This window comes from Tachyglossus aculeatus, chromosome 3, assembly GCF_015852505.1.
Source record: "Tachyglossus aculeatus isolate mTacAcu1 chromosome 3, mTacAcu1.pri, whole genome shotgun sequence".
Lineage (NCBI taxonomy): Eukaryota > Metazoa > Chordata > Mammalia > Monotremata > Tachyglossidae > Tachyglossus > Tachyglossus aculeatus.
The window spans coordinates 25,584,618-25,611,360 of NC_052068.1; the positions used below are offsets into that span (position 1 = coordinate 25,584,618).

Here is a 26,743-nt window from a genome sequence, read left to right on the forward strand (position 1 = left end):
GCTAAACTGACTAGGAGACAATCCTCCCCGAGCTGCAGATGGGTCTGGATTTCCGACTAAGAACCGAACTCGGACACAGCCGCGGCGCGATCCGTGAAGTTCCTTTTCCACGGGCGTCCAACCCCCGGGCTTTTCCCTTGGGCTACCAGTCTTCTACGGAGCTTTATTTCTAATTATCAATCAATCAATCTTATTTATTGAGCGCTTACTGTGGGCAGAGCACTGTACTAAGCGCTTGGGAAGTCCAAGTTGGCAACATAGAGAGACGGTCCCTACCCAACAGTGGGCTCACAGTCTAGAAGGGGGAGACAGACAACAAAACATATTAACAAAATAATATAGAATAGATATGTACAAGTAAAATATAAATTATGACACACGCTCAATCCTGTGTAAGACTAGGCAAAGTCCCCTAGGCAGCCCTTATCAATCAATCAATCAATCAATTGTATTTATTGAGCGCTTACTGTGTGCAGAACACTGTACTAAACGCTTGGGAAGTCCAAGTTGGCAACATATAGAGACGGTCTCTACCCAACAGTGGGCTCACAGTCTAGAAGGGGGAGACAGAGAACAAAACATATTAACAAAATAAAATAAATAGAATAGATATGTACAAGTAAAATAAAAATTATGACACACACTCAATCCTGTGTAAGACTAGGCAAAGTCCCCTAGGCAGCCCTTATCAATCAATCAATCGTATTTATTGAGCGCTTACTGTGGGCAGAGCACTGTACTACACGCTTGGGAAGTCCAAGTTGGCAACATAGAGAGATGGTCCCTACCCAACAGTGGGCTCACAGTCTAGAAGGGGGAGACAGACAACAAAACATATTAACAAAATAATATAGAATAGATATGTACAAGTAAAATATAAATTATGACACACACTCAATCCTGTGTAAGACTAGGCAAAGTCCCCTAGGCAGCCCTTATCAATCAATCAATCAATCATATTTATTGAGCGCTTACTGTGTGCAGAGCACTGTACTAAACGCTTGGGAAGTCCAAGTTGGCAATTTATAGAGACGGTCCCTACCCAACAGTGGGCTCACAGTCTAGAAGGGGGAGACAGACAACAAAACATATTAACAAAACAAAATAGAATAGATATGTACAGGTAAAATATAAATTATGACACATGCTCAATCCTGTGTAAGACTAGGCAAAGTTCCCTAGGCAGCCCTTATCAATCAATCAATCAATTGTATTTATTGAGCGCTTACTGTGTGCAGAGCACTGTACTAAACGCTTGGGAAGTCCAAGTTGGCAATTTATAGAGACGGTCCCTACCCAACAGTGGGCTCACAGTCTAGAAGGGGGAGACAGACAACAAAACATATTAACAAAATAAAATAGAATTGATATGTACAAGTAAAATATAAATTATGACACACGCTCAATCCTGTGTAAGACTAGGCAAAGTTCCCTAGGCAGCCCTTATCAATCAATCAATCAATCGTATTTATTGAGCGCTTACTGTGTGCAGAACACCGTACTAAACGTTTGGGAAGTCCAAGGTGGCAACGTAGAGAGACGGTCCCTACCCAACAGTGGGCTCACAGTCTAGAAGGGGGAGACAGACAACAAAACATATTAAAAAAATAAAATAGAAATGATATGTACAAGTAAAATATAAATTATGACACACGCTCAATCCTGGGTAAGACTAGGCAAAGTCCCCTAGGCAGCCCTTATCAATCAATCGTATTTATTGAGCGCTTACTGTGTGCAGAGCACTGTACTAAACGCTTGGGAAGTCCAAGTTGGCAACATATAGAGACCGTCCCTACCCAACAGTGGGCTCACAGTCTAGAAGGGGGAGACAGACAACAAAACATATTAACAAAATAAAATAGAATAGAATGCACAATAAAATATAAATTATGACACAAGCTCAATCCTGGGTAAGACTAGGCAAAGTCCCCTAGGCAGCCCTTATCAATCAATCAATCGTATTTATTGAGCGCTTACTGTGTGCAGAGCACTGGACTAAGCGCTTGGGAAGTACAAGTTGGCAACACATAGAGACGGTCCCTACCCAACAGTGGGCTCACAGTCTAGAAGGGGGAGACAGACAACAAAACATATTAACAAAATAAAATAGAATAGATATGTACAAGTAAAATATAAATTATGACGCGCTCAATCCTGTGTAAGACTAGGCAAAGTTCCCTAGGCAGCCCTTATCAATCAATCAATCAGTTGTATTTATTGAGCGCTTACTGTGTGCAGAGCACTGTACTAAACGCTTGGGAAGTCCAAGTTGGCAATTTATAGAGACGGTCCCTACCCAACAGTGGGCTCACAGTCTAGAACGGGGAGACAGACAACAAAACATATTAACAAAATAAAATAGAATTGATATGTACAAGTAAAATATAAATTATGACACACGCTCAATCCTGTGTAAGACTAGGCAAAGTCCCCTAGGCAGCCCTTATCAATCAATCAATCAATCGTATTTATTGAGCGCTTACTGTGGGCAGAGCACTGTACTAAACGCTTGGGAAGTCCAAGTTGGCAACATAGAGAGACGGTCCCTACCCAACAGTGGGCTCACAGTCTAGAAGGGGGAGACAGACAACAAAACATATTAACAAAATAATATAGAATAGATATGTACAAGTAAAATATAAATTATGACACACACTCAATCCTGTGTAAGACTAGGCAAAGTCCCCTAGGCAGCCCTTATCAATCAATCAATCAATCATATTTATTGAGCGCTTACTGTGTGCAGAGCACTGTACTAAACGCTTGGGAAGTCCAAGTTGGCAATTTATAGAGACGGTCCCTACCCAACAGTGGGCTCACAGTCTAGAAGGGGGAGACAGACAACAAAACATATTAACAAAACAAAATAGAATAGATATGTACAGGTAAAATATAAATTATGACACATGCTCAGTCCTGTGTAAGACTAGGCAAAGTTCCCTAGGCAGCCCTTATCAATCAATCAATCAATTGTATTTATTGAGCGCTTACTGTGTGCAGAGCACTGTACTAAACACTTGGGAAGTCCAAGTTGGCAACTTATAGAGACGGTCCCTACCCAACAGTGGGCTCACAGTCTAGAAGGGGGAGACAGACAACAAAACATATTAACAAAATAAAATAAATAGAATAGATATGTACAAGTAAAATATAAATTATGACACACGCTCAATCCTGTGTAAGACTAGGCAAAGTCCCCTAGGCAGCCCTTATCAATCAATCGTATTTATTGAGCGCTTACTGTGTGCAGAGCACTGTACTAAACGCTTGGGAAGTCCAAGTTGGCAACTTATAGAGACGGTCCCTACCCAACAGTGGGCTCACAGTCTAGAAGGGGGAGACAGACAACAAAACATATTAACAAAATAAAATAAATAGAATAGATATGTACAAGTAAAATATAAATTATGACACACGCTCAATCCTGTGTAAGACTAGGCAAAGTCCCCTAGGCTGCCCTTATCAATCAATCGTATTTATTGAGTGCTTACTGTGTGCAGAGCACTGTACTAAACGCTTGGGAAGTCCAAGTTGGCAACTTATAGAGACGGTCCCTACCCAACAGTGGGCTCACAGTCTAGAAGGGGGAGACAGAGAACAAAACATATTAACAAAATAAAATAAATAGAATAGATATGTACAAGTAAAATATAAATTATGACACACGCTCAATCCTGGGTAAGACTAGGCAAAGTCCCCTAGGCAGCCCTTATCAATCAATCGTATTTATTGAGTGCTTACTGTGTGCAGAGCACTGTACTAAACGCTTGGGAAGTCCAAGTTGGCAACTTATAGAGACGGTCCCTACCCAACAGTGGGCTCACAGTCTAGAAGGGGGAGACAGAGAACAAAACATATTAACAAAATAAAATAAATAGAATAAATATGTACAAGTAAAATATAAATTATGACACACGCTCAATCCTGGGTAAGACTAGGCAAAGTCCCCTAGGCGGCCCTTATCCTTAGTTAAACCAGAATTTCTGACTAATCAGAATTACTCATCATCATCATCATCAATCGTATTTATTGAGCGCTTACTATGTGCAGAGCACTGTACTAAGCGCTTGGGAAGTACAAATTGGCAACACATAGAGACAGTCCCTACCCAACAGTGGGCTCACAGTCTAAAAGTCATTTCCCCCTACATGTCAGATAACAGGGCCGTCACCAAAACCTGCCGGTCTCAGCTCCGCAACATCGCCAAGATCCGCCTTTTCCTCTCCATCCCAACCGCTACCCTGCTCATCCAAGCTCTCATCCTATCCCGTCTGGACTACTGCATCGGCCTTCTTTCCGATCTCCCATCCTCGTGTCTCTCCCCACTTCAATCCATCCTTCACGCCGCTGCCCGGATTGTCTTTGTCCAGAAACGCTCTGAGCATGTTACTCCCCTCCTCAAAAATCTCCAGTGGCTCCCAATCAATCTGCGCATCCGATTGCCAATGAATGAATAACAGAGGTGACAACTTTTCATTTCAAGCCGGGGGTGGAAAGAGGGCAGGGGTTTGGCTGGGGGGACATGAGGAGTGGGAGAAGAAGGTTTCCAAGTGCTAATAGTTCAGAAGGCTAATATAGTCAAGCGCTTAGTACAGCGCTCCGCACACAGTAAGTGCTCAATAAATGATTGAATGAATGAATGAATATAGTTCAGAAGGCTAGTAATAATAATAATAATCATAATGGTATTTGTTAAGCGCTTACTATGTGCAAAGCACTGTTCTAAGCGCTGGGGAGGTTACAAGGTGAACGGGCTGTCCCACGGGGGGCTCACAGTCTTAATCCCCATTTGACAGGTGAGGGAACTGAGGCCCAGAGAAGTGAAGTGACTTGCCCAAAGTCACACAGCTGACAGTTGGCAGGGCCGGGATTTGAACCCATGACCTCGGACTCCAAAGCCCGGGCTCTTTCCACCGAGCCACGCTGCTTCTAGTAGTTCATAATGCTGGGGCTTTTCAGCTCTGAGGTCTTGATGGAGCCTTGGGAAAAGCAAGTCTGAGAGTCCAGCTCAAAAAATATCATAAGCGCTCAATAAATATGATTGAATGAATGTAGTTCAGAAGGGTAGTAGTATTTATTTATTTATTTTACTTGTACATATCTATTCTATTTATTTTATTTTGTTAGTATGTTTGGTTTTGTTCTCTGTCTCCGCCTTTTAGACTGTGAGCCCACTGTTGGGTAGGGACTGTCTCTATATGTTGCCAACTTGTACTTCCCAAGCGCTTAGTACAGTGCTCTGCACACAGTAAGCGCTCAATAAATACGATTGATTGATTGATTGATAATGTTGGGGCTTTTCAGCTCTAAGGTCTTGATGGAGCCTTGGGAAAAGCAAGTCTGGGAGTCCAGCTCAAAAAATATCATGGCCTAGTGGAAAGAAAAGAGCCCTGGGAGTCAGAGGACCTGGGTTCTAATCTTGGCTCCACCCCGTACCTGCTACGTGACCCTGGGCAAGTCACTTCACTTTTCTGGGCTTCAGTTCCCTCAAAATGAGGAGTCCCTCCTACTATTTAGACTGTGAGCCCCATGTGGGACCTCATTGTCTTGTGTCATCCCCAGTTCTTACTACAGTGCTTGGCACACAGTAAGCGCTTAAAAAATACCACAATTATTTAAATGTTAGTGTGGCGTAGTAGAAAAAGCACAGACCTGAGAGTCAGGGGACCTGGGTTCTAATCCCAGATCTTCCACCTGTCTGCTGTGTGACTTCAGGCACATCACTTAACTTCTCTGGGCCTCAGTTACCTCCTCTGTAAAATGGGGATTAAGACCTCCTTCCTCTCCCCTTCCTCCCCCTCCCCACAGCACTGGTATATATGTATATAGGTTTGTACATATTTATTACTCTATTTATTTATTTATTTTACCTGTACATATTCTATTTATTTTATTTTGTTAATATATAACAAAAATATAATATAATATAATATAATATAAATATAATATAATATAATATAATATATGTTTCATTGTCTGTCTCCCCCTTCTAGACTGTAAGCCCGCTGTTGGGTAGGGACCGTCTCTATATGTTGCCAACTTGTACTTCCCAAGCGCTTAGTACAGTGCTCTGCACACAGTAAGCGCTCAATAAATACGACTGAATGAATGAATGAATGACTGTGAGCCCCATAAGGGACATGGACTATGTCCAACCTACTTATCTTCTATTTCTATCTGTGTCCAACCTACTTGATTATCAGTGCTTAGTACAGTGCTTGGTACATAATAATAATAATAAGAATAATAAGAATAATAATACTGGTATTTGTTAAACGCTTACTATATGCAAAGCACTGTTCTAAGCGCTGGGGTAAATACAAGGTAATCAGGTTGTCCCACGGGGGGCTCACAGTCTCAATCCCCATTTTACAGATGAGGGAACTGAGGCCCAGAGATGTTAAGTGACTTGCCCCAAGTCACACAGCTGACAAGTGACAGAGCCGGGATTTGAACTCACAACCTCCAACTCCAAAGCCCATGCTCTTTCCACTGAGCCACACTACATAGAAAGTATTTTAACAAATGCCATTAAAATAACCAAACTGGAGGTCCCCATCATTCCTATGGACTAGATACCTCTACTAGATAACCAATCAATCAATCAATCAATAGTATTTATTGAGCCCCTACTATGCGCGGAGGCACTGTTCCAAGAGCTTGGGAGAGTACAATACAACAGAATTAGTAGAAACGTTCCTGCCCATCATCATCATCATCAATCGTATTTATTGAGCGCTTACTATGTGCAGAGCACTGTACTAAGCGCTTGGGAAGTACAACTGGCAATTGGCCAGAATGAGCCTACAGTCTAGAGGGGGAGACAAACATTAATATGAATAAATAATTTATAGTAAATAATTTAAAGATCTGCACCTCAGTGCTGTGGGGTCGGGGACAGGGTGAACATCAAATTGCAGTATTTTAGAAGACGTTAATGGCGAAAACCATGTTGAATAAACCCTCCGAGAAGCAACGCGCTGATTAGAAAATGTTCATACCTATTCCTTAAATCTTCCACCATACTTGGATTAGTACTGGAATATACAATTTCTTTGGGCTGAAAAGGAAGATATTGAAAAAATTAGAAAAATTAGAAAAGAATACCGCGGGTCATCTTTGCAAATTTGCCCTTGATGCAAGTTTCCTCCCAAGGGCACGGCTGCTTCCATTACAGGATAAAAAGTGTCTCTTTTTATTAGTACCTTCACACAAACCAAGATGTTCAGCTGCATTGTATAATTTGCCATCCACCTGGCTTCACTACGCGGCTAAATGTAAAGCAAGAAAGCGAACGGTTTGCAGGGGTGAGCTGATTTGACTTAAAAGAATTAATTGAGGGGAGCGAGGAGAGGGGCTCGGGCCTGGGCTGGAACTCAGATGTCAGGTCCAGGGGTTTCTGCCACTTCACTTCTCTGGGCCTCAGTTACCTCATCTGTAAAATGGGCACGAAGACTGCGAGTCCCCCCCCGAGGGACAACCTGATCACCTTGTAACTTTCCCAGCGCTTAGAACAGTGCTTCACACATAACGAACGGTTGCAGGGGTGAGCTGATTTGACTTAAAAGAATTAATTGAGGGGAGCGAGGAGAGGGGCTCGGGCCTGGGCTGGAACTCAGATGTCAGGTCCAGGGGTTTCTGCCACTTCACTTCTCTGGGCCTCAGTTACCTCATCTGTAAAATGGGCACGAAGACTGCGAGTCCCCCCCCGAGGGACAACCTGATCACCTTGTAACTTTCCCAGCGCTTAGAACAGTGCTTTGCACATAACGAACGGTTGCAGGGGTGAGCTGATTTGACTTAAAAGAATTAACTGAGGGGAGTGAGGAGAGGGGCTCGGGCCTGGGCTGGAACTCAGATGTCAGGTCCAGGGGTTTCTGCCACTTCACTTCTCTGGGCCTCAGTTACCTCATCTGTAAAATGGGCACGAAGACTGTGAGCCCCCCCGAGGGACAACCTGATCACCTTGTAACCTCCCCAGCGCTTGGAACAGTGCTTTGCACGTAGTAAGCGCTTAATAAATGCCATTATTATTATTATTCCCACTGTCATTCCCTGGCCACCCCCATGGCAGTCCGGCCAAGCCACCGGACAACTGCTGAGATCATCATCATCAATCGTATTTATTGAGCGCTTACTATGTGCAGAGCACTGTACTAAGCGCTTGGGAAGTACAAATTGGGAACATATAGAGACAGTCCCTACCCAACAGTGGGCTCACAGTCTAAAAATGCCAAACGGGGAAGCCCAACCCTGCCTCGGTTTCTGCGTTTTATTCTACAAACCTTGCTGGAGGGGCCCACGATCCTTCTTAGGTCGTGAGCCCCTTCAGGGACAGGGACTGCGTCTAATTCCCACCTGCGTGTTCTTTCCCAGTGCTTAGTACAGTGCTCTCCACACAGTAAGTGCTTAATAAATACCACTACTGTAACTGCAGGTCTTACCTTTCACATAATAAAAATAACAATAGTAATAGTTATGGTATTTGTTAAGCGCTTAACTATGTGCCAGGCACTGTCTCCAGCACCTGTCTCCATGTTTTGTTTTGTTGTCCATCTCCCCCTTCTAGACTGTGAGCCCACTGTTGGGTAGGGACCGGCTCTATATGCTGTGCTTCCCAGGCGCTTAGTACAGTGCTCTGCACACAGTAAGCAGTCAATAAATACGATTGAATGAATGAATGAATCCAGCCCCATAGCACTTATGTACATATCTGTAATTTATTTATTTGGATTGATGTCCACTCCCTCCCCCCGCCCCCCCAGACTGTAAGCTCACTGTAGGCATGGAGTATGTCTCTTAATTGTTGTATTGTAATAATAATAATAATGATAATTCATTCATTCAATCGTATTTATTGAGTGCTTACTGTGTGCAGAGCACTGTACTAAGCGCTTGGGAAGTACAAGTTGGCAACATATAGATATGGTCCCTACCCAACAGCGGGCTCACAGTCTAGAAAGGCGAGCTCACAGTCTAGCGCTTACTATGTGCCAAGCACTGTTCTAAGCGCTGGGGAGGTTACAAGGTGATCAGGTTGTCCCACCGGAGGCTCACAGCTTTAATCCCCATTTTACAGATGAGGTAACTGAGGCCCAGAGAAGTGAAGTGACTTGCCCAAAGTCACACAGCTGACAGTTGGCGGAGCCGGCATTTGAACCCATGACCTCTGACTCCAAACCCGGGCTCTTTCCACTGAGCCACGCTGCTTCTCAGCATGTACTCTCCCAAGCACTTAGCCCAGAGCTCTGCACACAGTAAGCGCTCAATAAATACAACTGAATGAACTTACTCACTGGCTCATTCTCATTATTCACTGCTGACCTCTTGCTCGCTTCTGCCTGGAATGGGCTCCCCTTTCACATAATAATAATAATAATGGCATTTGTTAAGCACTTACTATGTGCCAAGCACTGTTCTAAGCGCTGGGGTAGATACAAGGTAATCAGGTTGTCCCACGTGAGGCTCACAGTCTTCACCCCCATTTTAGAGATGAGGTAACTGAGGTACAGAGAAGCAAAGTGACTTGCCCAAGGTCACACAGCTGACAAGTGGCAGGGCCAGGATTAGAACCCACGGCCTCTGACTCCCAAGTCTGTGCTCTTTTCCACTAAGCCACAGACCGCTGACTCTCCCCATCTTCTTCTAGACTGTGAGCCCACTGTTGGGTAGGGACCGTCTCTATATGTTGCCAACTTGGACTTCCCAAGCGCTTAGTACAGTGCTCTGCACACAGTAAGCGCTCAATAAATACGATTGATTGATTAGTACAGTGCTCTGCACACAGTAAAGTGCTCAATAAATGCGATTGATTGATTGATTGATTGCTCTTCAAGAGCCTTCTGAAATCGAGCCCACTGTTGGGTAGGGACTGGCTCTACATGTTGCCAACTTGGACTTCCCAAGCGCTCAGTACAGTGCTCTGCACACAGTAAAGTGCTCAATAAATGCGATTGATTGATTGATTGATTGCTCTTCAAGAGCCTTCTGAAATCGAGCCCACTGTTGGGTAGGGACCGGCTCTATATGTTGCCAACTTGTACTTCCCAAGCGCTTAGTCCAGTGCTCTGCACACAGTAAGCGCTCAATAAATATGATTGATTGATCACATCTCCTCCAGGAGCCCTTCTCTGATCAATCGCTCATCTCCCCTCCCATCAACTGCCACTTTGACACTTTCATGTGACCAAAGCGCTTGGACATTCAGCCCCACACCCCATCACATTTTGTCGCCTGTCTCCCCCTTCATCATCATCAATCGTATTTATTGAGCGCTTACTATGTGCAGAGGACTGTACTAAGCGCTTGGGAAGTACAAGTTGGCAACATATAGAGACAGTCCCTACCCAACAGTGGGCTCACAGACTGCGAGCCCGTTGTTGGGTAGGGATTGTCTCTGTCTGTTGCCAACTTGGACTTCCCAAGCGCTTACTACAGTGCCCTGCACACAGTAAGCGCTCGGTAAATATGACTGAATGAATGAACTGAATGAATGAATCTGCAAAGCGGGGATACTGGGAGCTCACCTCCTCCAGGAGGCCTTCCCAGATTGTACATATTTATTCTATGTATTTTGTTAATATGTTTTGTTCTCTGTCTCCCCCTTCTAGACTGCAAGCCCGTTGTTGGGTAGGGATTGTCTCTGTCTGTTGCCAACTTGGACTTCCCAAGCGCTTACTACAGTGCCCTGCACACAGTAAGCGCTCAGTAAATACAACTGAATGAATGAACTGAATGAATGAATCTGCGAAGTGGGGATACTGAGAGCTCCCCTCCTCCAGGAGGCCTTCCCAGATTGTACATATTTATTCTATGTATTTTGTTGATATGTTTTGTTGTCTGTCTCCCCCTTCTAGACTGCGAGCCCCCTGTGGGGTAGGGCCCGTCTCTATATGTTGCCAACTTCAAGCGCCTAGTACAGTGCTCTGCACACAGTAAACGCTCAATAAATACGATTGACTGTATGTTGGGTAGGGACTGTCTCTATATGTTGCCAATTTGTACTTCCCAAGCGCTTAGTACAGTGCTCTGCACATAATAAGCACTCAATAAATATGATTGATGATGATGATGATGATGATGATGAAATGCACTTCCGTACACATCTTGATACTCTCTCGTTTCGCTCTACTTGTGATTTTTTTTTTTAGGGGCGGACTCCCCCCACTAGATAGCTCGTGGAGGGCAGAAATCATCTCTACTATCTATCGTACTCTTCCAAGCACTTAGTACAGTGCTCTGTACAGCAGAGGTGTCCAGTAAACACGACTGACTGATTGGCATACCGCTCAGTGCGGCGCAGTTAGCATAATATTACCATCAATCGTATTTATTGAGCGCTTACTGTGTGCAGAGCACTGTACTAAGCGCTTGGGAAGTCCAAGTTGGCAACGTATTAGACTGAATGGCTCCGACAGCTGTGAGTCCAATCACCCAAATACAACTTGAAAGACGCAAATATTACCTGAATAGTGGATTTTGTCCACTGAAAGTTACTGGGAAGAAATTGTTTCCATAAGCCTTCTTTTGAACGGTCAAAAGTTACGGACATTGGGGTACTGTTAGGTTGAATATTGAACCAAACCTATTAAAATAGGAAGAATGATTAAAGTCTTCAACTATTAAATAGTAATAAACTCCCCGTGGACCTGTTAGGAAGCGGTGTGGCCTAGTGGATAGAGCCTGGGAGGTCAGAAGGGCCTGGGTTCTAATCCTGCCTCTGCCACTTGTCATTCATTCATTCAATCGTATTTATTGAGCGCTGACTCTGTGCAAAGCACTGTTCTAAGCGCTGGGGGGATACAAGGTGATCAGGTTGTCCCGCGGGGGGCTCACAGTCTTCATCCCCATTTTCCGGATGAGGTCACTGAGGCTCAGAGAAGTGAAGTGACTTGCCCAAGGTCACACAGCAGACACGTGGCGGAGCCGGGATTCGAACCCATGACCTCTGACTCCGAAGCCCGGGCTCTTCCCACTGAGCCACGCCGCTTCACTTGTCTGCTGTGTGACTTTGGGGCAGTCACTTAACTTCTCTGGCTCTCAGTTACCTCTCCGGCGAGCCCTGTGCGGGACAGGGATTGTGTCCAACCTGATTAGCTTGTAATAATAATAATAATAATAATAATAATAATAATAATAATAATAATGGCATTTATTAAGCGCTTACTATGTGTAAAGCACTGTTCTAAGCGCTGACCTACCCCACTGCTCAGTACAGTGCCTGGCACATAATAAGCGCCTAACAAATACCATAAAAAAGTGTCTACCAACTCTGTAATATTGTACTCGCCCAGGTTTTTAGCACAGTGCTCTGCACACAGTAAGCGCTCAGTAAATACTGATATAAAAGTCAGTGGAGACCTTAAGGGAGCCTGCATAGACCGCTGACAATCAATCAATCAATCGTATTTATTGAGCGCTTACTGTGTGCAGAGCACTGTACTAAGCGCTTAGCACTGTACTAATATTTAAGAGACATCTATAAGACTGTGTTGAAAATACAGTTGGGACGTTTTCCCTCTTGGCTGGGTAATCAATCAATCAATCAATCGTATTTATTGAGCGCTTACTGTGTGCAGAGCACTGCACTAAGCACTTAGCACTGTACTAATATTTAAGAGACATCTATAAGACTGTGTTGAAAATGCAATTGAGACTTTTTCCTCTTGGCTGGGTAATCAATCAATCAATCAATCGTATTTATTGAGCGCTTACTGTGTGCAGAGCACTGTACTAAGCGCTTGGGAAGTCCAAGTTGGCAACATATAGAGACGGTCCCTACCCACCAGTGGGCTCACAGTCTAGAAGGGGGAGACAGAGAACAAAACAAAACATATTAACAAAATAAAATAAATGCAATAGATATGCACACAACACTATTGTACACAATAAGCACAACACTATGTTAGGAAATATTTGGACAGTGTTAACAGCCATTGGAAAACGTTCAGTACGTATTTACTATTCTTTTTTATTAATGATGTGCATATAATAATAATAATAATGATGGCATTTATTAAGCGCTTACTATGTGCGAAGCACTGTTCTAAGCGCTGAGGAGGTTACAAGGTGATCAGGTTGTCCCACGGGGGGCTCCCAGTCTTCATCCCCATTTTACAGATGAGGTAACTGAGGCACAGAGAAGTGAAGTGACTTGCCCAAAGTCACACAGCTGAAAATTGGCGGAGCCGGGATTTGAACCCATGACCTCTGACTCCAAAGCCCGTGTTCTTTCCATTCATTCATTCATTCAATCGTATTTATTGAGCGCTTACTGTGTGCAGAGCACTATACTAATCAATCAATCAATCGTATTTATTGAGCGCTTACTGTGTGCAGAGCACTGTACTAAGCGCTTGGGAAGTCCAAGTTGGCAACATATAGAGACGGTCCCTACCCACCAGTGGGCTCACAGTCTAGAAGGGGGAGACAGACAACAAAACAAAACATATTAACAAAATAAAATAAAGAGAATAGTAAATATGTACAAGTGAAATAGAGTAATATGTACAAACATATATACAGGCGCTTTCCACTGAGCCACGCTGCTTTAATTCTACTTGTTCTGACGATTTTGACACCTGTCTACATGTTTTGTTTTGTTCATTCATTCAATTGTATTTACTGAGCGCTTACTGTGTGCAGAGCACTGTACTAAGCGCTTGGGAAGTACAAGTTGGCAACACTGTTGTCCGTCTCCCCCTTCTAGACTGTGAGCCCATTGTTGGGTAGGGACCGTCTCTAGATGTTGCCAACTTGGACTTCCCAAGCGCTTAGTACAGTGCTCTGCACACAGTAAGCGCTCAATAAATACGACTGAATGAATGAAAAGAGAGCCACCAATAATGATCCTTTGTTTTGAGTCAAAGTGTAATTACATAGAGGTATGGACTCTTGGCCCTCTTGGGATGGCACCTGTATATTCATTCATTCATTTCATTCAATCGTATTTATTGAGCGCTTACTGTGTGCAGAGCACTGGACTAAGCGCTTGGGAAGTACAAGTCGGTATATACGTCTATATGTTTGTACATATTTATTACTCTATTTTACTTGTACATATCTATTCTATTTATTTTATTTTGTTAATATCTTTGGTTTTGTTCTCTGTCTCCCCCTTCTAGACTGTGAGCCCACTGTTGGGTCGGGACCGTCTCTATATGTTGCCAACTTGGACTTCCCAGGCGCTTAGTACTAGTGCTCTGCACACAGTAAGCGCTCAATAAATACAATTGATTGATTGATTGATTACCCAGCCAAGAGGAAAAAGTCTCCATTGTATTTTCAACACGGTCTTCTAGACTGTGAGCCCACTGTTTGGGTAGGGACCGTCTCTAGATGTTGCCAACTTGGACTTCCCAAGCGCTTAGTACGGTGCTCTGCACACAGTCAGCGCTCAATAAATACGATTGATTGATTGATTGATTGATTGAGAGTTTCCAGTACCCTACCGGTTCCGGCTACAGGAGGGAGAGTCGAGCAGAGGCCTTCCTATTCCATTCCCAGATTGGGAAGTGGCTAGTGAGTGGATGGGAATCTCCTAGAAGTCAAATCTCATCCATGCTGGGCAGCAACAGCATGGGAGAAAGCCGAGGGCGGAGACTCGGGTTTTTACTGCGCGGAAAAAGGCAGCGGTAACCACTTCCGTATTTATTAAATTCTATTTATTTTATTTTGTTAGTATGTTTGGTTTTGTTCTCCGTCTCCCCCTTTAAGACTGTGAGCCCACTGTTGGGTAGGGACTGTCTCTAGATATTGCCAACTTGTACTTCCCAAGCGCTTAGTACAGTGCTCTGCACACAGTCAGCGCTCAATAAATACGATTGATTGATTGATTGATTGATTTTACCAGGAAAACTCTACGGATGCACAACCAGAATGACCGCACATGGAGGAGGAGCACTCCAGGAGAGACATGTTCATGGAGTATATATGTATATATGTTTGTACATATTTATTACTCTATTTATTTTACTTGTACATATTTATTCTATTAATTTTATTTTGTTAATATGTTTTGTTCTGTTGTCTGTCTCCCCCTTCTAGACTGTGAGCCCGCTGTTGGGTAGGGACCATCTCTAGATGTTGCCAACTTGGACTTCCCAAGCGCTCAGTACAGTGCTCTGCACACAGTAAGCGCTCAATAAATACGATTGATTGATTGATTGCTCTGCGCAAAACACTGACCTAAGAATTTGGGAGACCGCAGTTGAGAAACACGCTCCCTGCCCTCAGGAAGCTTACAGGGAGAGGCTGACAAACCTAAGTCATTCGCAAAATGCCATGACCGCTGATAGTGAATGTATGGAAATTTAAAGGGATAAATAAGTGTAAGTACATTTAAGAACTGAAGTTTATAAACCTAAGAGAAGCCGTCAGTCAGTTGTATTTGTTGAACGCTTATTGTGTGCAGAGCACTGTACTAAGCGCTTGGGAGAGTACAGTGTACTAGACACATTCCCTGTCCACAGTGAGCTTACAGTCTAGAGGCAGCGTGCCCTAGGGAGAGAGAATGAGTCTGGGGGAGTCAGAAGGACCTGGATGCTAATCCCGCCTCTGCCCATTGATTGCCGTGAGACCTTGGGCAAATCACTGGGCAAGAGAAGCCGCGTGGCTTAGTGGAAAGAGCCCAGGCGTGGGAGTCAGAGGTGGTGGGTTCCTATCCCGGCTCCGCCACTTGTCAGCTGGGTGACTTTGAGCAAGTTGCTTCCCTTCTCTGGGCCTCAGTTACCTCATCTGGAAAATGGGGATGAAGACTGTGAGCCCCATGTGGGACAACCTGATCACCTTGTATCTAACTGTGTGACAACGTGTAGCTACCCCAGCACTTAGAACAGTGCTTAGAACATAGTAAGTGCTTAACAAATACCATTATTATTATTATTATTATTATCATTTAACTTCTCTGTGCCTCAGTTTTCTCACCTATAAAATGAGGGTACCTGTACTCCTTCCTACTTAGATTGTAAGCCCCATGTGGGACAGGGACTCTGTCCATCCTAATTAACTTATTTCAACCCCAGCACTTAGAACAGTGCTTGGAACATAGTAAGTGCTTAACAAATACCATTATTATTATTATTATTATTATTATTATTATTATCATTATTATTTAACTTCTCTGTGCCTCAGTTTTCTCACCTATAAAATGAGGATACCTGTACTCCCTCCTACTTAGATTGTAAGCCCCATGTGGGACAGGGACTCTGTCCATCCTAATTAGCTTACTTCTACCCCAGCACTTAGAACAGTACTTGGAACATAGTAAGCGCTTAACAAATACCATTATTATTATTATTATTATTATTATTATTATTATTGTTATTATTATCATTTAACTTCTCTGTGCCTCAGTTTTCTCACCTATAAAATGAGGATACCTGTACTCCTTCCTACTTAGATTGTAAGCCCCATGTGGGACAGCGACTCTGTCCATCCTAATTAACTTATTTCAATCCCTGCACTTAGAACAGTGCTTGGAACATAGTAAGCACTTAACAAATACCATTATTATTATTATTATTATTAATATCATTATTATTATTTAACTTCTCTGTGCCTCAGTTTTCTCACCTATAAAATGAGGATACCTGTACTCCTTCCTACTTAGACTGTAAGCCCCATGTGGGACAGGGACTCTGTCCATCCTAATTAACTTATTTCAACCCCAGCACTTAGAACAGTGCTTGGAACATAGTAAGTGCTTAACAAATACCATTATTATTATTATTATTATTAATTAACTTCTCTCTGCCTCAGTTTTCTCACCTATAAAATGAGGATACCTGTACTCCTTCCTACTTAGATTGTAAACCCCATGTGGGACAGCAACTCTGTTCATCCTAATTAACTTATTTCAATCCCAGCACTTAGAACAGTGCTCGGAACATAGTAAGCACTTAACAAATACCATTATTATTATTATTATTATTAATTAACTTCTCTGTGCCTCAATTTTCTCACCTATAAAATGAGGATACCTGTTCTCCCTCCTACTTAGATTGTAAGCCCCATGTGGGACAGGGACTCTGTCCATCCTAATTAACTTATTTCAACCCCAGCACTTAGAACAGTGCTTGGAACATAGTAAGCACTTAACAAATATCATTATTATTATTATTATTATTAATTAACTTCTCTCTGCTGCAGTTTTCTCACCTATAAAATGAGGATACCTGTACTCCTTCCTACTTGGGACAGGGACTCTGTCCATCCTAATTAACTTATTTCAACCCCAGCACTTAGAACAGAGCTTGGAACATAGTAAGCGCTTAACAAATACCATTATTATTATTATTATTATTATTATTATTTAACTTCTCTGTGCCTCAGTTTTCTCACCTATAAAATGAGGATACCTGTACTCCCTCCTACTTAGATTGTAAGCCCCATGTGGGACAGGGACTCTGTCCATCCTAATTAACTTATTTCAACCCCAGCACTTAGAACAGTGCTTGGAACATAGTAAGCACTTAACAAATACCATTATTATTATTATTATTATTATTATTATTATTATTATTATTATTATCAATTAACTTCTCTCTGCCTCAGTTTTCTCACCTATAAAATGAGGATACCTGTACTCCCTCCTACTTAGATTGTAAGCCCCATGTGGGACATGGACTCTGTCCATCCTAATTAACTTATTTCTACCCCAGCACTTAGAACAGTGCTTGGAACATAGTAAGCGCTTAACAAATACCATTATTATTATTATTATTATTATTATTATTATTATTATTTAATTTCTCTGTGCCTCAGTTTTCTCACCTATAAAATGAGGATACCTGTACTCCCTCCTACTTAGATTGTAAGCCCCATGTGGGACATGGACTCTGTCCATCCTAATTAACTTATTTCTACCCCAGCACTTAGAACAGTGCTTGGAACATAGTAAGCGCTTAACAAATACCATTATTATTATTATTATTATTATTATTATTATTTAATTTCTCTGTGCCTCAGTTTTCTCACCTATAAAATGAGGATACCTGTACTCCCTCCTACTTAGATTCACATTTTGCGAATGACTTAGGTTTGTCAGCCTCTCCCTGTAAGCTTCCTGAGGGCAGGGAGCGTGTTTCTCAACCGTGGTCTCCCAAATTCTTACTGCAGTGTTTTGCACAGAGCAATCAATCAATCAATCAATCAATCATATTTATTGAGCGCTTACTGTGTGCAGAGCACTGTACTAAGCGCTTGGGAAGTGAAAGTTGGCAACATATAGAGACGGCCCCTGCCCAACAGTGGGCTCACAGTCTAGAAGGGGGAGGCAGAGAACAAAACCAAACATATTAACAAAATAAAATAAATAGAATAGATACGTACAAGTAAAATAAATAAATAGAGTAATAAATATGTACAATATGTACAATCAATGTGGGGTGGGAATTGTCTGTTTATTGTTGTATTGTACTCTCCCAAGTGCTTAGTACAGTGCTCTGCACACAGTAAGTGCTCAGTAAGTATGATTGATGGATCGCTCTGCACACAGCAGGCATCCAGTATGTGGCTCAGTGGAAAGAGCCCAGGCTTTGGAGTCAAAGGTCATGGGTTCAAATCCTGGCTCCGCCACTTGTCAGCTGTGTGACAACTTCTCTGTGCCTCAGTTCCCTCACCTGTAAAATGGGGATTATGACAGTGAACCCCACGTGGGACAACCCGATCACCTGGTATCCTCCCCAGCGCTTAGAACAGTGCTTTGCACATAGTAAGCGCTTAACAAATGCCATCATTACTTATCACTACTATTTATTACTCTCGGGGAGTAGCATCCTCCCTGGGAGAACTGAGCTCAGTAAGTGAAATACGAAAGGCGGGATCATATTTATCACTTGTTGTTGTTTTTTTTTAAACTCCATGAATAGCAATTATTCACTGATTATCGGAGGGCGACGACTAATCTGTTTTTTTTTAAACTCCATGAATAGCAATTATTTACTGATTACCGGAGGGCGACGACTAATGCGACCAGACGGAATTTTGTGGTGCTGTTATTTTGAGGAGGCTTGGCTTGGTAGGGAGAAAAGCGCAGGTTATGAGGAGTCAATCAATCAATCAATCGTATTTATTGAGCGCTTACTGTGTGCAGAGCATCATCATCATCATCATCAATCGTATTTATTGAGCGCTTACTGTGTGCAGAGCACTGTACTAAGCGCTTGGGAAGTCCAAGTTGGCAACATATAGAGACGGTCCCTACCCAACAGTGGGCTCACCGTCTAGGATCATGATGGGTGTGAGCGGAAGAATGAAAAATAACGATATCTTTTCCTTATTTTTCCTGAAAGGGACACTGCGCTTTCAGTTCAACGGATACACTGTGAAGTCATCGCATCACATTTAAATACTCCATTTGAAATAGTTTTCCACCCAAATGCAGGTGCGTGATAACCACTACAGCGAAGCAACGTGGCTCACTGGAAAGAGCCCGGGCTTTGGAGTCAAAGGTCATGGGTTCAAATCCCGGCCCTGCCACTTGTCAGCTGGGTGACTTTGGGCAAGTCACTTCACTTCTCTGGGCCTCAGTTCCCTCATCTGGAAAATGGGGATGAAGACTGTGAGGACCCCCTGTGGGACAACCCGATCACCTTGCAACCTCCCCAGCGCTTAGAGCAGTGCTTTGCATGTAGTAAGCGCTTAATAAATGCCATTATTATTATTATTATTATTATTACTACAGGCGGAATTGATCTTCCATGAAAAGTTAGGTCACAACCAAGAGCACGTGCGAAACAAAAGCGACAATCCAACCCCATTGCCCGGCTAGAGGGCTACCCCGGACAGGTTGAACCCTACTTACGTTTTCCTCGTCAATTAAGCAGTCAGCACTCTGTAGAGGACAAAATGAGTCGAACTGCCTGTAGCAGTGCCCAGTCAGTGGATTCCAAAGAAGATATTCGTCACTTTCTTTTGTTATCACATAAGCCACTTGCCCCTGAAACAATCAAGAACCGGGTGCGAAATGGTAGTTGAATCACTGCGACAATTCCCAGGAATATTTGCGACTTTAGAGCCTGATTTCCTAACCCTCTCCCTCCTCAAGTGTTTGCTGACTTCAGTGATCGTAAGAAGAGCGGGCGCGTGGCTCAGTGGAAGGAGCCGGGGCTTTGGAGTCGGAGGTCACGGGTTCAAATCCCGGCGCCGCCACTTGTCGATCAATCAATCAATCGTATTTATTGAGCGCTTACTGTGTGCAGAGCACTGTACTAAGTGCTTGGGAAGGACATCATCATCATCATCATCATCAATCGTATTTACTGAGCGCTTACTATGTGCAAAGCACTGTACTAAGCGCTTGGGAAGTACAAATTGGCAACATATAGAGACAGTCCGTACCCAACAGTGGGCTCACAGTCTAAAAGGGGGAGACAGAGAACAAAACCAAACATACTAACAAAATAAAATAAATAGAATAGATATGTACAAGTAAAATAAATAAATAAATAGAGTAATAAATATGTACAAACATATATACATGTATACAGGTGCTGTGGGGAAGGGACAAGTTGGCAACATATAGAGACAGTCCCTACCCAACAGGGGGACTTCAGGCAAGTCACTTCAATGCTCTGTGCCTCAGTTCCCTCATCCATAAAATGGGGATTAAGACTGTGAGGCCCACGTGGGGCAACCTGAGCACTTAGAACAGTGCTTTCCACATAGTAAGCGCTTGATAAATGCCATTATTCCCGTCCTCCCCCTCTCCATCCCCACATCTTACCTCCTTCCCTTCCCCACAGCACCTGTATATATGTATATATGTTTGTACGGATTTATTACTCTATTTATTTATTTTACTTGTACATATTCTATTTATCAATCAATCAATCAGTCGCATTTATTGAGCGCTTACTGTGTGCAGAGCACTGTACTAAGCGCTTGGGAAGTACAAGTTGGCAACATACAGAGACGGTCCCTACCCAACAGTGGGCTCACAGTCTAAAAGAGTGGTCCCACATTTTGTTAATATGTTTGTTTTTGTTGTCCGTCTCCCCCTTCCAGACTGTGAGCCCGCTGTTGGGTAGGGACCGTCTTGGACTTGGACTTCCCAAGCGCTTAGTCCAGTGCCCTGCACACAGTAAGCGCTCAATAAATACGATTGAATGAATGAATGAATGCCATGGCCCTTTGCTCCAAGATAACACCTGAAAATAGGGGGATCCCTGAAGGATATCTGAAATCCACACAGAGAGAAGCCATAGGCTTCATCTTGGCCGCACCCCTACTTAATCTCTCGTGGCCTTCATGGTGTTTCTCTTACAAAATGGAGCTTAAATGGGTAAAGGGCAGCAGAAAGCCTCAAGCCAGCTCTGAAGGACGGGGATGGTGGAGCTCCGGCCGGCAATCGCGAACGTGTGGGCAGCCAAGATGTTAAAAGCGTCCAGTTCCAGCTCTGCCACTTCTCTATGTGTGACCTCGGACAAATCGCTTAACTTCTCTGGGCCTCAGTTACCTCATCTGTAAAACGGGGATAAGACTCGTGAGCCTCGTGTGGGACATGGACTGTGTCCGACCTGATTATCTTGTATCTACCCCAGTGCTTAGGACAATGCCTGGCACGTAGTAAGCACTTAACAGCGTGGCTCAGTGGAAAGATGCCTTTCCACAGTCTTTTAGACTGTGAGCCCACTGTTGGGTAGGGACTGTCTCTATGTGTTGCCAATTTGTACTTCCCAAGCGCTTAGTACAGTGCTCTGCACATAGTAAGCGCTCAATAAATACGATTGATTGATTGATTGATTGAAAGATGCCGGGCTTTGGAGTCAGAGGTCATGGGTTCAAATCCCGGCTCTGCCAGCTGTGTGACTTTGGGCAAGTCACTTCACTTCTCTGAGCCTCAGTTACCTCATCTGTAAAATGGGGACTAAGATTGTGAGCCTCACATGGGACAACCTGATCATCTTGTATCCTCCCCAGCGCTTAGAACGGTGTTTTGCACATAGTAAGCGCTTAACAAATACCAAAATTATTATTATTAACAAAATGCCATTAAAAAAAGTCCCTGCCCTGTTGACCCTGCCTTCAAATGGGGCTCATTCCTCCAAATAAAAAGACCCCAGCTGAGGGCAGGGGGAAGAACGGGGCTACAAAATTTCTAAGTGAAAAGCCCAAGCTGAAGCACCATGGCCTAGTGGATAGAGCACAGGCCTGGGGGTCAGAGGGATCTGGGTTCTAGTCTCGGCTCTGCCACTTGTCTCCTGTGCGACCTTGGGCAAGTCGCTTAACTTCTCTGGGCCTCAGTTACCTCATCTGTAAAACGGGGATAAGACTTGTGAGCCTCATGTGTGTCCAACCTGATTACCTTGTATCTACCTCAGCTCTTAGAACGGTGCCTGGCTCACAGTAAGTGCTCCTCAAATGCAATTTAAATTAAAAAGAATAAAACTATATGGGCAATGTTTGACTCATGACCCATTCATTCAATCATATTTATGGAGCACTTACTGTGTGCGGAGCACTGTATTAAGCGCTTGGGAAGTACAAGTCGGCAAATGGCATCTATGACGTCTTTGAATTCACGCCCTTTCCAGGTTTACGACGTCGAATCCGACTTTAAATATCCGCCCTAGTGTGCCCCATCATCATCATCAATCGTATTTATTGAGCGCTTACTGTGTGCAGAGCACTGTACTAAGCGCTTGGGAAGTACAAGTTGGCAACATATGGAGACGGTCCCTACCCAACAGTGGGCTCACAGTCTAAAAGGGGGAGAAAGAGAACAAAACAAAACATACTAAGAAAATAAAATAAATAGAATAGATACGTACAAGTAAAATAAATAAACAAATAAATAAATAAATAAATAAATAAATAAATAGAGCAATAAATATGTACAAACATATATACATATATACAGTCATATCCAGTTTGGACCCACTCTAACGCTCCCCAATAATGCTTGTAGTGAGGGGTGCTGCGGAAGGAGATATTTCTATCTTCTGGTAAAATCCAATAATAATAATAATGATGGCATTTCTTAAGCGCTTACTATGTGCAGAGCACTGTTCTAAGCGCTGGAGCACTGTTCTAAGCGCTGGGAAAATGTGGAAAATCCAAGAAAATGTGGCTTCCTCCCCTCCCAAAGTAAGGGGAGAATTGAGCTGACTGGCTCATAAGAAGTGTCAGCCACAACTTGTGGCACAGATGAGAAGCATGAGAATGAGAAGAAGCATGGCTTAGTGGGTAGAGCACGAGCTTGGGAGTCGGAAGGTCCTGGGTTCTAATTCCGGCACCTCCACTTGTCTGCTGTGTGACCTCGGGCAAGTTACTTCACTTCTCTGGGCCTCAGTTACCTCGTCTGTAAAATGGGGATTGAGACTGAGCCCCACGTGGGACAGGGACCGTGTCCAACCCGATCTGCTCGTCTCCAACTCCGGCGCCTAGCACTGTAAGAGTTTAACAAATGCCGTATTTTTTCAATTATTTTTTATAGATATAATTAGGCAGAAGCACTTTTGTGTAGCGGCAAATTGTATCTGGGCAACACAGGTAGCCTAGATCTGTAGGTTCCAAGAGCCAACGTGACTTTATATTGTTATATCGCTCAAACCTTTAAAAATGACTATTTCTTACCCTGCAGCACTTACTTCTAATACAGATGTTCCCAGCAAGACCCAGGCTTTCTTTTTCAAATACAGAAAGTAGTTGCACAAAAGCACAGCATGCTCCTCTTTGTTTCCAATGGCCATAGAGATGCAGTGCTGAACGGAAAAAAATAAAATAATGGGCAATATTGCATTCTGGCGGGAATGACCGTCCTTCTAGAATAACGAGCGCTGCTCGGAGGGTTTCCTGGGATCATCTTGTAACGCTCTAAAAGGTAACTGATCGGAAAACGCTATAAATCTGAATTATAAAATGGATTAGCTGAGTTACCTCTGATGTCATCCAAATATCCAGACTGCCGTTTCCATCCAATGGGTCTGCCATACACGGAATTAAAGATACAAACCGGGCGAGAAGAGCCTGATAATGGAATAAGCAATTTTTAAATATCTTGTAATATATCTGATATCACCTGTATATATGTATATATGTTTGTACATATTTATTACTCTATTTATTTATTTTACTTGTACATATCTATTCTATTTATTTTATTTTGTTAGTATGTTTGGTTTTGTTCTCTGTCTCCCCCTTTTAGACTGTGAGCCCACTGTTGGGTAGGGACTGTCTCTAGATGCTGCCAATTTGTACTTCCCAAGCGCTTAGTACAGTGCTCTGCACACAGTAAGCGCTCAATAAATACGATTGATGATGATGATGATGATGCTATCAGAACTTAAATAGGGTCATTTAAGGAGCCCGATTCACCCCTTCATGTCTAGGAGAAGAGAAGCTGCTCTCCCTCCGTAGACATGGAGACGAGAAAACCCTCCTGCCCTTGCTCTAGATTCACCCTCAGAACTGGTAGCATTCATTCATTCATTCAATCGTATTTATTGAGCGCTTACTGTGTGCAGAGCACTGGACTAAGCGCTTGGGAAGTCCAAGTTGGCAACATATAGAGACGGTCCCTACCCAACAATCAATCAATCAATCCATTGTATTCATAATAATGTATAATAATGATGGCATTTGTTAAGCGCTTACTATGTGCCACGCACTGTTCTAAGCGCTTGGGAAGTCCAAGTTGGCAACATATAGAGACGGTCCCTACCCAACAATCAATCAATCAATCCATTGTATTCATAATAATGTATAATAATGATGGCATTTGTTAAGCGCTTACTATGTGCCACGCACTGTTCTAAGCGCTGGGGTAGATACAAGGTAATCGGGTTGTCCCACGTGGGGCTCACAGTCTTATTCCCCGTTTTACAGATGGGGTAACTGAGGCACAGAGAAGTTAAGCCACATGCCCAAAGTCACACAGGTGACAAGTGGCGGAGCTGGGATTATTCATTCATTCATTCAATCGTATTTATTGAGCGCTTACTGTGTGCAGAGCACCAGACTAAGCGTTTGGGAAGTACAAGTCGGCAACATCTAGAGACGGTCCCTACCCAACAGTGGGCTCACAGCCTAGAAGGGGGAGACGGAGAACAAAACCAAACGTATTAACAAAATAAAATAAATAGAATAAATATGTACAAATAAAATAGAGTAATAAATCCGTACAAACATATATACATATACACAGGTCCTGTGGGGAGGGGAAGGAGGTAAGGCGGGGGGATGCGGACAGGGAGGAGGGGGAGAGGAAGGAGGGGACTCAGTTTGGGAATAATAATGATGGCATTTGTTAAGCGCTTACTATGTGCAAAGCACTGTTCTAAGCGCTGGGGGGATACAAAGTGATCAGGTTGTCCCACGTGGGGCTCACAGTCTTAATCCCCATTTTACAGATGGGGTAACTGAGGCTCAGAGAAGTTAAGTGACTTGCCCAATGTCACACAGCAGACATGTGGTGGAGCTGGGATTCAAACCCATGACCTCTGACTCCAAAACCCAGGCTCTTTCCAATGAGCCACGCTGCTTCTCTAGCCTGTGAGCCCACTGTTGGGTAGGGACCGTCTCTAGATGTTGCCAACTTGTACTCCCCAAGCGCTTAGTACAGTGCTCTGCACACAGTAAGTGCTCAATAAATACGATTGAATGAATGAATAAGTGCTTAACAATAAATACGAATGAATAAGCGCTTAACAAATGCCATTATTATTATTATAGTGCCCCTGAGTGCATTTCTCCCCCATCTAGACTGTGAGCCCACTGTTGGGTAGGGACCGTCTCTATATGTTGCCAACTTGTACTCCCCAAGCGCTTAGTACGGTGCTCTGCACACAGTAAGCACTCAATAAATACGATTGAATGAATGAATAAGCACTTAACAAATGCCATTATTATTATTATTATTATTATAGTGCCCCTGTGTGCATTTCTCCCCCTTCTAGACTGTGAACCCACTGTTGGGTAGGGACCTTCTCTAGATGTTGCCAACTTGTACTTCCCAAGCTCTTAGTCCAGTGCTCTGCACACAGTAAGCGCTCAATAAATACGATTGAATGAATGAATGAATAAGCGCTTAACAAATGTCATTATTATTATTATTATTATTATCATTATTATTATTATTATTATTGTGACCCTGGGTGCATTTATCCCCCTTCTAGACTTAACAAATGCCATTATTATTATTATTATTATTATCATTATTATTATAGTGCCCCCGGGTGCATTTCTCCCCCTTCTAGACTGTGAGCCCACTGTTGGGTAGGGACCGTCTCTATATGTTGCCAACTTGTACTTCCCAAGCACTTAGTACAGTGCCCTGCACACAGTAAGTGCTCAATAAATATGCTTGAATGAATGAGTGAATAAGTGCTTAACAAATGCCATCATTATTATGATTATTATTATTATAGTTCCCCTGGGTGCATTTCTCCCCCTTGTAGACTGTGAGCCCGCTGTTGGGTAGGGACCATCTCTATATGTTGCCAACTTGGACTTCCCAAGCACTTAATCTGGTGCTCTGCACACAGTAAGCGCTCAATAAATACGATTGAATGAATGAATGAATAAGCGCTTAACAAATGCCATTATTATTATTATTATTATTATAGTGCCCCTGGGTGCATTTCTCCCCCTTCTAGGATGTGAGCCCACTGTTGGGTAGGGACTGTCTCTATATGTTGCCAACTTGTACTTCCCAAGCGCTTAGTACAGTGCTCTGCACACACTAAGTGCTCCATAAATATGATTGATTGAATGAATGAATGAACAGTGTTTTCTTCTAGAC

General features: G+C 43.2%; 1 protein-coding gene across 1 annotated transcript in view; it reads right to left on the reverse strand.

Moving 5' to 3' along the window:
* The window catches only part of CC2D2B (coiled-coil and C2 domain containing 2B), a 154,875-nt gene that overhangs the window by 12,884 nt on the left and 115,248 nt on the right, over nt 1-26,743 (reverse strand). The window contains exons 26-30 of the mRNA XM_038744430.1: nt 23,881-23,970; nt 23,592-23,705; nt 19,805-19,939; nt 11,465-11,584; nt 7,002-7,060 (exon numbers count right to left, since the gene is read on the reverse strand). Of these exons, the coding sequence (XP_038600358.1) occupies nt 7,002-7,060; nt 11,465-11,584; nt 19,805-19,939; nt 23,592-23,705; nt 23,881-23,970 (518 nt within the window). The remainder of the gene's footprint in view (nt 1-7,001; nt 7,061-11,464; nt 11,585-19,804; nt 19,940-23,591; nt 23,706-23,880; nt 23,971-26,743) is intronic.